At 37.7% G+C, this 12,361-nt stretch overlaps 3 protein-coding genes across 3 annotated transcripts; 2 read left to right on the top strand and 1 right to left on the bottom strand.

Annotated features, from left to right (window-relative positions):
• Positions 1-696: 696 nt before the first annotated feature.
• Positions 697-1,304, bottom strand: SS1G_13231 (predicted protein; the record flags this gene model as incomplete). The annotated part of the gene is made up of 2 exons (XM_001585665.1): positions 697-1,039; positions 1,291-1,304. 2 exons carry the CDS (start codon positions 1,302-1,304, stop codon positions 697-699), a joined length of 357 nt encoding a protein of 118 aa, XP_001585715.1.
• Positions 1,305-3,414: 2,110 nt separating this feature from the next.
• SS1G_13232 (hypothetical protein) lies at positions 3,415-5,855 on the top strand (the record flags this gene model as incomplete). Its single annotated transcript, XM_001585666.1, has 7 exons — positions 3,415-3,490; positions 4,070-4,112; positions 4,292-4,472; positions 4,642-4,906; positions 4,943-5,146; positions 5,194-5,581; positions 5,648-5,855. The coding sequence occupies 7 exons, from the start codon at positions 3,415-3,417 to the stop codon at positions 5,853-5,855; spliced, it is 1,365 nt and encodes a 454-aa protein (XP_001585716.1).
• Positions 5,856-8,034: 2,179 nt separating this feature from the next.
• SS1G_13233 (predicted protein) lies at positions 8,035-8,540 on the top strand (the record flags this gene model as incomplete). The annotated part of the gene is made up of 2 exons (XM_001585667.1): positions 8,035-8,135; positions 8,288-8,540. The coding sequence occupies 2 exons, from the start codon at positions 8,035-8,037 to the stop codon at positions 8,538-8,540; spliced, it is 354 nt and encodes a 117-aa protein (XP_001585717.1).
• Positions 8,541-12,361: the final 3,821 nt, after the last annotated feature.

Genomic DNA, 12,361 nt, shown 5'->3' on the forward strand with positions numbered 1-12,361 from the left:
GTATTCTTGAGTGTGACAAATTATATATTTTTTTAATTTCATTCTTTTATATAAAAATAAAAACTTTAATATTATTTTTTTTTATATAAGATTTCTTTATTAGTTCAATTTTATTAAACGTTGTGAAAAATATAAAATATTCATAATCATTTTATATTTATATAAAAATGTTATATATATTTAAACATTTCTTCATTCAATTAAATACATTTAAATTAACTTAAAAGATTAAAAATATTGATTTTTATTATTTTCAATAAGTGATATAATAGAGTCTATGATATGTTTATAAATTAAGTAGTTCATTTGTAAATAACCTTAATCTTATTATATACAGATGCATTTAGAAAAGTTCTATTATATTTCAAAATCAAGTTTATTGATGAATAATTCATGGATGGCGTTGGCCCATGAATGACCTGGCCCATTTCGAAATAAAGTACAGTGAAGGGAGTTAAAGAATGTCAATATTGTGCAAAGGGACGAAATATATAAGATACTAAAATCTTACAAACAGCACACGCTTGAGCACTCACTCTAAAGTCATTAAGAAATAAGTTTTATTCCTCGAATTTATTGTTATTAATTATAAGAAACCATACCAAAACCGTGTTAAAACCATGCCAAAAACCACGCGACCCTTTCCTAGATTTCTATCTATCCCATCATGTTCCCACAAAAACCGAGATCCTAAAGCTATTCTTCTTCCGGTTCTTCACAGAATTTTATACTACCACTATCCCAATTCATAAAGTTCTCAATATCTTTCAGAACAATATTGATTGGAGTCGCATAACCTACTGTGTTCCATACTCCATAATTCTCTTCTGCGCCTAAGACTATGGTTATAAGTACAAGAGCTCTGTCTCCAAAATCCTTTTCTTCAGCTACGACATCAATATCACAGATTAGAGCTCCAGAATCACCTGGGGCGGAGACGGCATTAGAGTTACCATCCACATAAATGTATTCTCGTGAGGGCTCACAACCGAATTTCTTTCGGGTAGCGAGGATACTATTAAATATATAGGACTCCCATCTGGTTATTCAGCTCGTTAGTTTGAAGTAGATGATGTTTATTTTGGGTATTGATGAGGGTTGTGGGTTCTTGATGTTGAAGAGATCCGAAAAGAATAATTTCTTCCATTTTTCCGTGAAGTCTTCGATCTGTGTGGCTTCGTCTTGGTGAAATTCCCCGATCTTCAATGGAAGATCCGGTAGTATTTGGTTGAACTGTTGTCAGAATTAGTAAAGTTGTTTGGGGGAATGAAAATTCATAGGTCTTAATACCTTCTTCTCGACATTAGCTGGAGAAATATTATCAACAGTAAATAGTGCCTAATCAATAAATCCTTCATAGTCTGGTATTCTACGCCATTTCTCCGGAGCAGCATAGATATGGCCAATATTTGGATCATGGTGTATAGCAGTATACAAAGATGAAGCCCAGCGCTCTTCACGACGTTGGTGGATTTTGATACGGGTTTGAGTCAATTCGGGATCCAATGCTCTGAATGATCCTCTTTGATATCCCTCAATCATATGTTGAGAAGATCTAACATGGACTAGCAGGGACTTTTTGGTTTTTTGGTGATCTATGAGTGCAGGAATACAGACCCTCAACTTTTCGTTGTCATCTTCGTATTTGTATAATATTTTAGAATCTGGATCATTTGACTCTGGAAAAAGTATATGGCGAGAAGTGAGACCGTAGATTTCGTTTTTATGACAGACAAACCCAGTAAAAGATCCTGCAGAGGAAGATTTTTCATTGCCGATTGAGGAGCTAGGATATGGAGTATAGTAATATAAATTATTGAATCTATCTGTAACATCCATACCGTAATTATTATTATTATTCGAAAACCTTGATCTTTGCTTATATACTTGGCAAACATCGATAGGAATCCTAGATAGAAAGCTAATAAGATGATTGACCCAGTACGAATCAAGTTGGAATAGAAATGGAATTCGAAGAGAATGCATACTTATTGTGGGTTTCCTGTTGAATTACCTGCTCCATAGCATGTATGATCTCGATAGCAGCACCTTCATGATTTGTGAAAAAGTCTGTTGTTTCTATCAAAAGATAAATGATAATGGGAATGGAATTTAATGGTGGGATATTCTTGAATCTAAGTTGTAAAATATTCATAAACCATTTATATTTGTTAGGGATTAAAAAAATAAAAAAAAACTGTAAATAATCCCTAAAGTTTATTATTATAAAATTTACAGAATTTTTTATCTTGAATTATACAAATATCCTTCCTAGTTGAAAATATTGAAGTGGAATTAATACTAAAAACCATATCTATTGATTGATTGTAGTCATAACTTCTTGCCCGTATAGACCATAAAGATAACGGCAATTTTCCTCGATAATGTGGGCCATATTGTGGTTTTGAAGAGGATGAGAGAGAGAGGACGAAGGAATTGTTCTGGTCTGTTTTCAATATTAGTATTATGTAGAAGATAATAAAGAGTGATGAGAAACGTTCTTTTAACCTTCCACACTTTGTATCGATATATTCTTAGCGTTCATTTTTGCTAGGATGAGTACTTTAATAGTACAATTGATGATAGATAGTACGGTAGCTCACTATATGCTAGATAACTCTACAGCAGGTGATCATCTCTAAGGCAGTATAATCGATGAATAATTCACTATCATTGAAGTTCAAGTAAAGGGTCATCGATATGGGAGATACTTGCGAATTATATCAATCTGACATTTGAAGCGGATAGTGAAGCTGGAGTACGGTTGGATATGTAGCAGGTCACTGGCAATTCAATTTTATTACTATTATTATTTATTTTATTCTTTTTTTTTAGTATTCCTATAACTTTTAGAGTTTGGAAAAAATATTGTTATTTATATAATTTTAAATTGTTTTATTAAAATCCATTAGTATATTTATTCCAGAGTATTAATCAATGTAAAAATTTATCAATCAATATAATTAATAAATAAATAATCTAGTTTATTAATCAATAAACTAGAGTATTAGTCAATATCCTAGATTTTTGAATAAACTAATTCATTATTAATACATCCAGTTTGAATAATAATGAGGCTATTTACAAATGAATTAAAATAACAGATTGGCAGTGACCTACTATGTGGCAGGCTATACTGGAGAGTTGTACGCTTTGAGTAATTGAAATTTAAGTACAAGGATATCGACAAATCTGCCTACCTTAGATGCTTTTCCTCCCGCCTTTATTAACAGATTTTGCTGTACAACTTCGAGTACATTGGCATTTCATAGTCATCAAAATTACTTGTACAACATAATTTCAAGCGTCTCTTGTCGCAACCATAGGTATGATTTCGAATTCAAACCCTACCATGCTTGACACTCCGTATGGATAGTGTGGTACGATGAACTATATTCGTCGAACACATCCATAATGTACAAAGTATATCAAATGTGTCCAAATTGGGGTCACAAGAACCAGTTCACGATACACAACATAACTTCATCCGGTGAGTGGAGATAAGATGCGGTTATCTTGAGAGTATCAATTCAAGTCGCTCCTTCCTGCGAGAGGAGTCGTGGAAGTAGATAGACAGAAAGGGTAGGACCTTGTTCTTCTTATCTACTCTGCACTTCTTTCTCAAAAAAAAGTTGGGTGGTTTTATTATTTTGTCGAATCATTCAATTTTTTCTCAAAAACGTGTTCAGCTCAAGGTTTTGTCTCTGCCACTACCAAATCCAAGATCCAAGAAGACTTAGGCCAATCAATATGTCCTCAATTAACATTTTGTCGAATCGGCATGTTAATACTGCCAGCGATGAGCCATTGATTTGCCCCGTGCATGGAACATCGTCATCGTTGCAGTCTCAAGATGATGAACCCAAAGAATTTGCTGAGGTTAAAGAGTTGAGGTACCACTGAAACAGTACTCAGTTTGCACAAGCATTTAGCTAAAAGCATTTGGCAGACGAGGTTTGGCACAAAGGCATATTCAGATGATCGCTTTAGCTGGGACAATTGGGACAGTAAGAACGATAAATCGAGGCTGAATCCTATGAATACTGAGAGGTGTAGGGTCTTTTCTTAGGTTCCGGAAAAGCTATCGCCAGAGCAGGTCCACTAGGAGCATTGTAAGTTTCTAGTCCAAAGGGCATAAATGCACAGCACTTACTATAGCTTTGCCATTAGACTGGGATATACTTTTGTAGGAATGTTGGTATCCGGCGTCGTTCTTTCAATAGCAGAGCTAAGGTATGTTCCTTCGGCAAACGTGAGTTTAATGGAAGCTTGCTAAAATTGGCCATTGCAGTGCTCTCGTTCCTTTGAGTGGAGGTATCATACGCCATGCCGAATATTTTGTCGATCCCGCTCTCTCATTTGCGAACGGTTGGAACCAAGTCTACAGCAATATCATCACGATACCTGCCGAACTCGTTGCTGCTGCCATTATAATCCAGTTCTGGGTTCAAATCAACAATGCCGTGTGGATTGTATGCTTTGGGTTTCTTTTGGTCGTTAGCAACCTTCTTTTTGTTCGAGTATATGGTGAGCTTGAATTCACATGCGCGATATTAAAAATAGTTCTCATTGTTGGCTTGAATATAATGGTAAGACTTCCTCTTTCGTCTGTTCACAACAATACTTACTAAAAGTTCTCAGGCACTGATCATCACTTGCGGTGCAGGACCAAATGGTGAAACTTATGGTTTTCGATATTGGCACGACCCAGGACCATTTGTTGATTACCTTGGATTTACTGGGGCCTTGGGACATTTCATGGGATTCTGGACCACATTTTACAATGCAGTATATGCTTATTCTGGGGTGGAGAATTTTTCTCTCGCAGCTGCCGAAACACAATCACCCCGTCGAAATATTCCCATCGCCGCGAAAAGAATTTTCTTTCGAGTAATGCTGTTCTATGGTATGTACACGCTTATTTCTCCCTGTTTCCATTCAGGCCAAAGTATTGAGTTTTCCATAGTCCTCTCAATTTTCATGGTCGGCATGATTGTACCATCAAATGACAAAGAACTCTTGAGGTCTACCGGAACAGCTGCACAGTCACCGTTCGTTATTGCTGCAAACAATGCAGGAATTAAAGTCGTCCCTTCAATTATCAATGCCGTGGTTTTGACAAGTGCATGGAGTGCTGGAAATGCAGGTTAGTGCCCCTTCGTTGAAAATCAAATGCTTGACTAACTCATACAGCTATGCTTGGTGGATCCCGAATGTTATATGGACTCGGTCAACATGGACACTCACCAAAGGCTTTTCTTCAAACTAACCGCTTTGATGTACCATACATTGCGATTGGATTTCTCAGTCTGTTCATATGTCTCGGGTTCCTGACACTTTCGGATTCTGCGAGTATTGTGTTCAGCTGGCTCCAGGACTTTGTTGCTGTATCTGCTCTTATTAATTGGATGATTATTTGCGGTGTATATCTAAGATTCTATTATGGATGTAAAAAGCAAGGAATTCCTCGATCAAATTTACCATGGAAAGGGCCATTTCAACCATATGCTGCATGGATAGCATTTATCTCGTTCAGTGTTCTTCTCTTAACTGGTGGTTACTCCGTTTTCATCAAAGACCAGTAAGTCTTCTTACATCACGAAATGATCATACATGAGACTTCGACTAATAATTATTTCACCTTCAGTTGGGCCACGGAAACTTTTGTCTCGTCTTACATTAATATTCCCCTTGTTCTTAGCTTATACTTCGGTTACAAATACAAGAAAGGTACTAAGTTAATCCCATTATCTGAAATTCCAATTCAAAAGTTTATCAATATCGCAAACGATAATCCGGAGCCTGAGCAGGAGGAGGTTGTTGGGTGGAAGCGGCTTAACATTTTGTGGAGTTAGAGGAAATCTTGCAAGTGGATGATAGTAACGTCTGTGGCTTATGGTGTTCTAGTGGAATGTGTGGTGATGGTCCATGATGTAGATACAGCAACATGGTAGATATTTCCAATTTTGGAATTTTAGCATTATCACCAAGCCCATTGATAATAAACTTTTGAGGATATTTGCAAATAAAAGCCGGAGGAACACATCGCTGATCCATTAGTCAATTCCTTGATTTCGTTCTCCAGCTTACCCACCATAATTGATCCAAGCAACACTGTCTTTCCTACCTAATTTCTGTTCCCATCATGCTGTTACTAAAATCTAGCTAGATCTCTGTTGAGGTTCTCAACGCCGCAGCTGAACATTCAAAATATATGATGATCCATTACCAGTTCGTCAGTTCCATATTTCCAATATACTCTATGCTATTTTACCCTAAATCTCGTATCCTCTCTTCTGCGAACTATTATTATCAGTTCTTGGTGCCTGTCTCTGACCTCGGATTTGGATTTATTATCTGGATTTATTTATTTGTTTATTGTGGTTTTTAGTTGATGGAGGGATGGTGTGGAGATTGCTGGCAACGGATTCGGAGAATACTGAAAGTGGATGGATGGGAGTAGGAGATTATGAGTTGCGTGGGGATGAAAATTGGATGCGGAATTCTGAATAAATTATCTATGCTAGGCGCCGATGTGAATATTTCTTATATCAAAAGATTTATTTGATTTTTGTAATATTTCTATAGGGTGAGACTTCTATATTTTTAATTATTGGGCTTTCTTGATTGCCGCCCGATCACAAGGAGTAGTGTGGATATTGCCAAGAATGTTAGACGAAAATGATCGGATAATGATGTTGATTTTGTCTGTGTTGGAAAAAAATGTGCGAGTTTTTATGTTATGATTATTAGGGGTGTTGGGTGCTATGTACTTGTGATGAATTGAATATAGAAGATAAGGCAATATTGTATTATATAATACTTTGATTTAAATGTATTGATTCAATATCAAGTGTTTGAGTATTTATTACTTTAGTATTATTTATGTTATTTGATTTTCTGATGGAAGTATTATAGGATGTAGAGGTTTATAAGAAATATAAGATGTTTTAATAAATTATTCAATCACTTAATAAAATTAATCAAACTGTTAAAGTGAATGGTTCCTGCGTAGCACGTGCACAGGGCACTAGTCCTATTAGGACTAGATTGAGAAGCTCTCTGTAGGAGAGCTTCGCACTTCCGTAGAACTTAGAAGAGTGATTAATATACTAGACCAATATTACCTCAGTTCTGCCCTATCAGCTTCCCACTATTCCCTGTGTAAGGTCATTCCTTTTAACATTATTATTAATTAAAATACTAAGATCGTGATTCACTTTCTTGATTAATCAGATTATAATATTTACTAAATTAAATTTATATAATAACTTTATATCGAGTCAAATCATTGTTCTGTAGGTAATATATAACAAGAATTTTAAAGAGGTGAACCTCTAATAAATCCCTTTCCAACCTCTCACAATCCCAAATATCTCCCTATCCCCATCCCACCATCCTGCCTAAACCGCCAAGCACCCATACCATATACCACCTTAGCACGTGCTCACCTCACGTGGCACATTTCTGCCTGCTTTTGCCTGTAAAAGTGGAGCTGTAGCCTGGCGATCCCGCCTATTAGGTGCTCGGAGTAGTACATGCTAATTGAGCATATGAATGAACCGAGGATGAAATCATATATCAAGATGTAAAGATATATATATAATTGATTTTTCCTTCAGGATTTTTCCTGGGAGGTTAAGAATTGCTTCTTTTTGATTATTCTGATCTTATATTTTATTTTATGAATTATTTAAAAATATATTGATTATTTCAACGCGTCCTGAGAGAAAAGAGAGATCTAGTATCGCAACTATATACAACGATATATAGTATCAAATTACTCGATTGGATTAAAAGTTTGGATTAATAATCACCTAGAATTATTACAAGCAGGAAAGGAATAGAAAAAGCAAAAGCAAAAGCAAAAGCAAAAGCAAAAGCAAAAGCAAAAGCAAAAGCAAAAGCAAAAGCAAAAGCAAAAGCAAAAGCAAAAGCAAAAGCAAAAGCAAAAGCAAAAGCAAAAGCAAAAGCAAAAGCAAAAGCAAAATCAAAAGCAAAATCAAAAGAAAGTCATCAACTCACTCACTCACAATGTTCACCTTTCCTCTCTTCAATTCTTTCCCCGCCGAAATCCACGCGCTTATCCTCGAGAAATGTCCTCCGAATGATCGTATCTGTCTTCGTCTTACATGGTATATCTCCTTTCCTCTTTCCTCCTGTTCTTTTCTCCTCCCACAATCTTTCCTCTGTTTAATACTTTCCTAAGCTTGTCCTCCTCTTCCTCCCCTCCTTTCCCCCTCTCACATCCTCAACCCACCGATCAAAAACTAACACCAAAACCTAGTAAATATCTCTACACGCTCTCTCCCCAAAAATCTCCCATCTACCTAGCCTATGCCCCACCCCCTGAAATCCTCTGTTGTAAACCCGAGGTCTTACGTCTTTTTCCCTCTCCCTCTCCCACAATCCAACACTCATTCCCTATCCGAAAATGCGGATATGGGGTACAAACATGGTTCGTTCCTTCTTCCTACCCCAACCTCATTATCTCCCCTTCATTTCATTCCCAACCCAAACCCAAACCAAACCCAAACTAACCACCCTCCCCCTCACCGCAGCCACGATCGCTCCCTCGCCTACATAAATCACCAACGCCTTGCCCAAGGCCTCCTCCCATTAACAAAACGCAAATGTCGTGATAACTGGGCACCACACTGTCCCTGTTTTTCTCGCTCCGGAATCCTCTATAAACAATTACAGACTTGGATGCCTAACGATATGAAATACTGTTCTTCATGTAGTGTATTTACGAAACGGAAGAAGAGTAAAAAGTTTAGATGTATGTATTTTCTTTCTCTTAACCTTTGGATTTAAACAGCCCTCAGCCCTTAAATAACACCCTTCCCCTCCCTCCGCTTTGCCCCTCAAACAGAACCAAATAACAAACCCTCCCTCCCACCACATCCCCCCAAAACTCCCAACTCCCAACTAACCTTCTCCCCCCGCCAAAAAAGGCACACACAACCTCCCCCATCTCCGCCATCCCTACCGCAACAGAAACCGCCACCTAAAAAGCAATCTCTGGACCTCGTATAAAGGACGCGGAGGATATTATGAAAAGCTATGGAAGAAATGGTTTAATAATTCCGCGTGGAATGCGATGGAGGAGCGGATGAGAGGGGAGAGGAAAGTGAATGAGCGGTATGATTTGAGGAGGGAGTATAGACCTAGAGTGGGGGATACGAGAGGGATGAGGTGTGAGGGGTTTGTGGGATGAGGTTAGGAAGGGACTGGGGGAAGAGGGGGAGGTTGGGGAGGGAACGGATATAGAAGGGGTAGTTGGGGATTATACACGAAAATGAGACGGAATCATCGGGTTACCTTTTCAAGTATGGTGGAAATTGATAGAATGTGCATCCCATATCAACCGATAACTTATACTCTTAAATACCTACTCTCCTATTCACATACAGTATCATACATAAACCAAAGCACTAAACCCTCCCTCCATACATCTATAGCTGAAATATAAAACTCAAAAAAAAAAAAAAAAAAAAAAAAAAAACCAAAAACAAAAAGAAAACAATTAATACACACCTCGATGACACCTCTCTTCTCTATAATTATAACTACAATAAATAAACTCACCAATCATATTCCTATATCTTAAAAATACAACCATACAACCAACAAAGTAGAAGTCCCAATACCAAACCATCAAACCATCAAAACAAATAAACAGCATAAAACTAACAAAAAGGATACATCATACCAATACAAATACCTACCTAGTATATCCTCCATATCTCCATACCAAGATGAGTAACCTAACTAACATGAGTGGAGTGGAATAACAAACTATTTTGGATCTTCTTACAAGGTTCTGGAATGTGAGATGAGATGAGATGAGGGATATTAGATCAGAGATACAAGAATGCTGACGAGAATACAGAATACAAAGCTGACATAAACGATAAATGATAAATGATAAATCTAATAACGCGCATCTACATTTTCGCTGGCATGTAGTGGAGCGAGAGGGGAGGGGGAGGGGGAGGGGGAAGGATAAGTGAAGATGAGATAGGATGGAGAGATCTTTCATTCCAATCCCCTCTTTATCTTACCTATCTATCTATGTATGAAAGAATTCGGAATTCTACAAGTCGAGCCGATATAAAAATTTAGAGTTTAAAATCTAAAGTTTAGAATCTGGAAAGATATAGAGTTGAGATTGTGTAAATAAATGGATAGATACATACATACATACATACAATGATAATTACAAGAAAGGACGAGAAAAGATTTGATATCTCGAGAGTCGAGACAAGCTAACATTTGAGATGAAATAACCCATCTCGAATCCCAAATCAAACAACTAATATAAATTTACCAAAAATATATATTACCTTAAAGGATATCGTATCTACAAACTCAACTCCCGTATCGCTATACACAATAAGAACGATATCGTTTCCAGAATCCAAGATCAGATAGAGATAGAGATACTAAACCCCGAGAAAAGCAAATGTATTTTTTGAGGCTGGGGAATCGGCCCTTCATCCTTATCATCCTTTCAACCCGTTTCTCCTCTCCCCAACTGTTCACAACTAAGTACATGGAGTACATGGAGTACATGGAATACAGTGGCATGGTGTGTTGTGGAATTCTTGTACAACATGCAGACTGGGGATGTGGAAACGGCCCTTCTTCACACATTTTCCTCCACCCTTTCCCCCTTCACCCCTCATTGATAAAATCTCGATGCAATAGTAGCGTAGAAGATTTGACTGAACACCATACCATATAAATAGTATGTCATTTAAATTTTTGAGTATGAAGTGAAGGTCTAGGGCACTAAACCTACCTGTGAAATTTGAATACTTCAATCGGTGGATGCAAAATGCACTTTTAATAACGATGAATAACAAGAACAAAATTTCATTCCCACACGTGAGAAATCGGACGTTGTTACTTTGCCCACCAAACATAGAAAGTGAACAATTGACCAATCCAAGGACCACAAGTCCCGTATCTCGTGAACAAAATATGGAACTCACATCTTCTGATCCAAGATCCAATTGTGACATCGGAACACCGCAACGTCGTAAAATAGATGTAAGCATCTCTTATGCACCAAACCCACCTTACAAAAATCCACACCTTATCCAAGGCAAGTGAGGCTGAGAAACCATTCGTCGTTACAGTCGGATGTTGAGTGAGATCCGACCATACCGTCGTTGCCAGCACGGCCATAATCCCACTGAATCCATTATTTATTTCAGTAAATTCCTTGAAAACCAAGGAAAGTCCAAGAACGGAAAATTAAGCGATACAACAGTCCATCTCTTTTGCCTCGCCTCGCCTGTTTTGGAAGAATTTGTCCCACTATACCCACCCAGCCGGAGAGTGGGCCATTTATGCTTTCAGCCCACTTCCGGATATCCATACTAAGAATATCCGAAGACAATCATCACCTGTATTGCTTTCATCTAGAGCCTCATTTCCCTTTATGTAGCCTCGAAGCGATTCGGAAGATATGTGAAGGAAAACCCTTTACCTCTATCTCTCACCGACAGAACATGCTCAAGAATCGGGAGCGGCGAGCGCGGGTCGTTAATGATAATACCAAAATAGGTATTGATGAGCAAGTGTTTGATAAGCCACCTTATAGGGCTTGCAGCAAGCCATTAGACCCTTCAAAACATCTACCGCCAGCAGATACCTTACCTGAATATGACGGCATAATCGCAAATTAAAACTGTTGAAAATCGAATCTCCTGATACAATGCGAGTCTTCCGATCAAGTAACGGAAACAAGATTGAATAATATATACGCTAAATGCTCGCAGATGCCAACTTTAGGATATTAAAATTTGAAAATCATGACTTGGCAGGCTTGAAAAATTCAAAGCCGCCATATAAAATGCTCGCGTACCGAAACCCCTAGACGTCAGATATTTCTAGTGATGTTCTAGTGGGCTTCTAGCGCAGATACAGGATCCACCTGCATCGGCCAAGCTTCGCTTTTTGGGTTAACGGACTTCAAAGCGAACAGTGAAGGCGGGTGCGCTGCAGGAACATTTAACCAAATTAATGTTTGTCGAAAGTTGAAAGTTCGTGGTAATATTATTGATGAGCGGTAATCCGATGCTTAAAATAAAACAAAAGTGATGTTACCGTAAAATGATCTATTCATCGCTCAAACAGTTGAATAATTGAATAACTATTCTGAATTGTTGGGAAGTCAAGGCGGAAGGATGTTTGTGAAAATCCCGATTAGTGCCGGCTTCTTTGTGGGTCAAAAAACTAAAAGTCCCATATCGACAACTAAACAGCGATTAAATCAATCAGTCCACCAAAATATGGAACTTCAAACTCAAGTCTCGCCGAAATTTTTTTCAAAGCGGTTTCTCCTCGG

Source organism: Sclerotinia sclerotiorum, genomic scaffold, assembly GCF_000146945.2.
Source record: "Sclerotinia sclerotiorum 1980 UF-70 scaffold_24 genomic scaffold, whole genome shotgun sequence".
Classification (NCBI taxonomy): domain Eukaryota; kingdom Fungi; phylum Ascomycota; class Leotiomycetes; order Helotiales; family Sclerotiniaceae; genus Sclerotinia; species Sclerotinia sclerotiorum.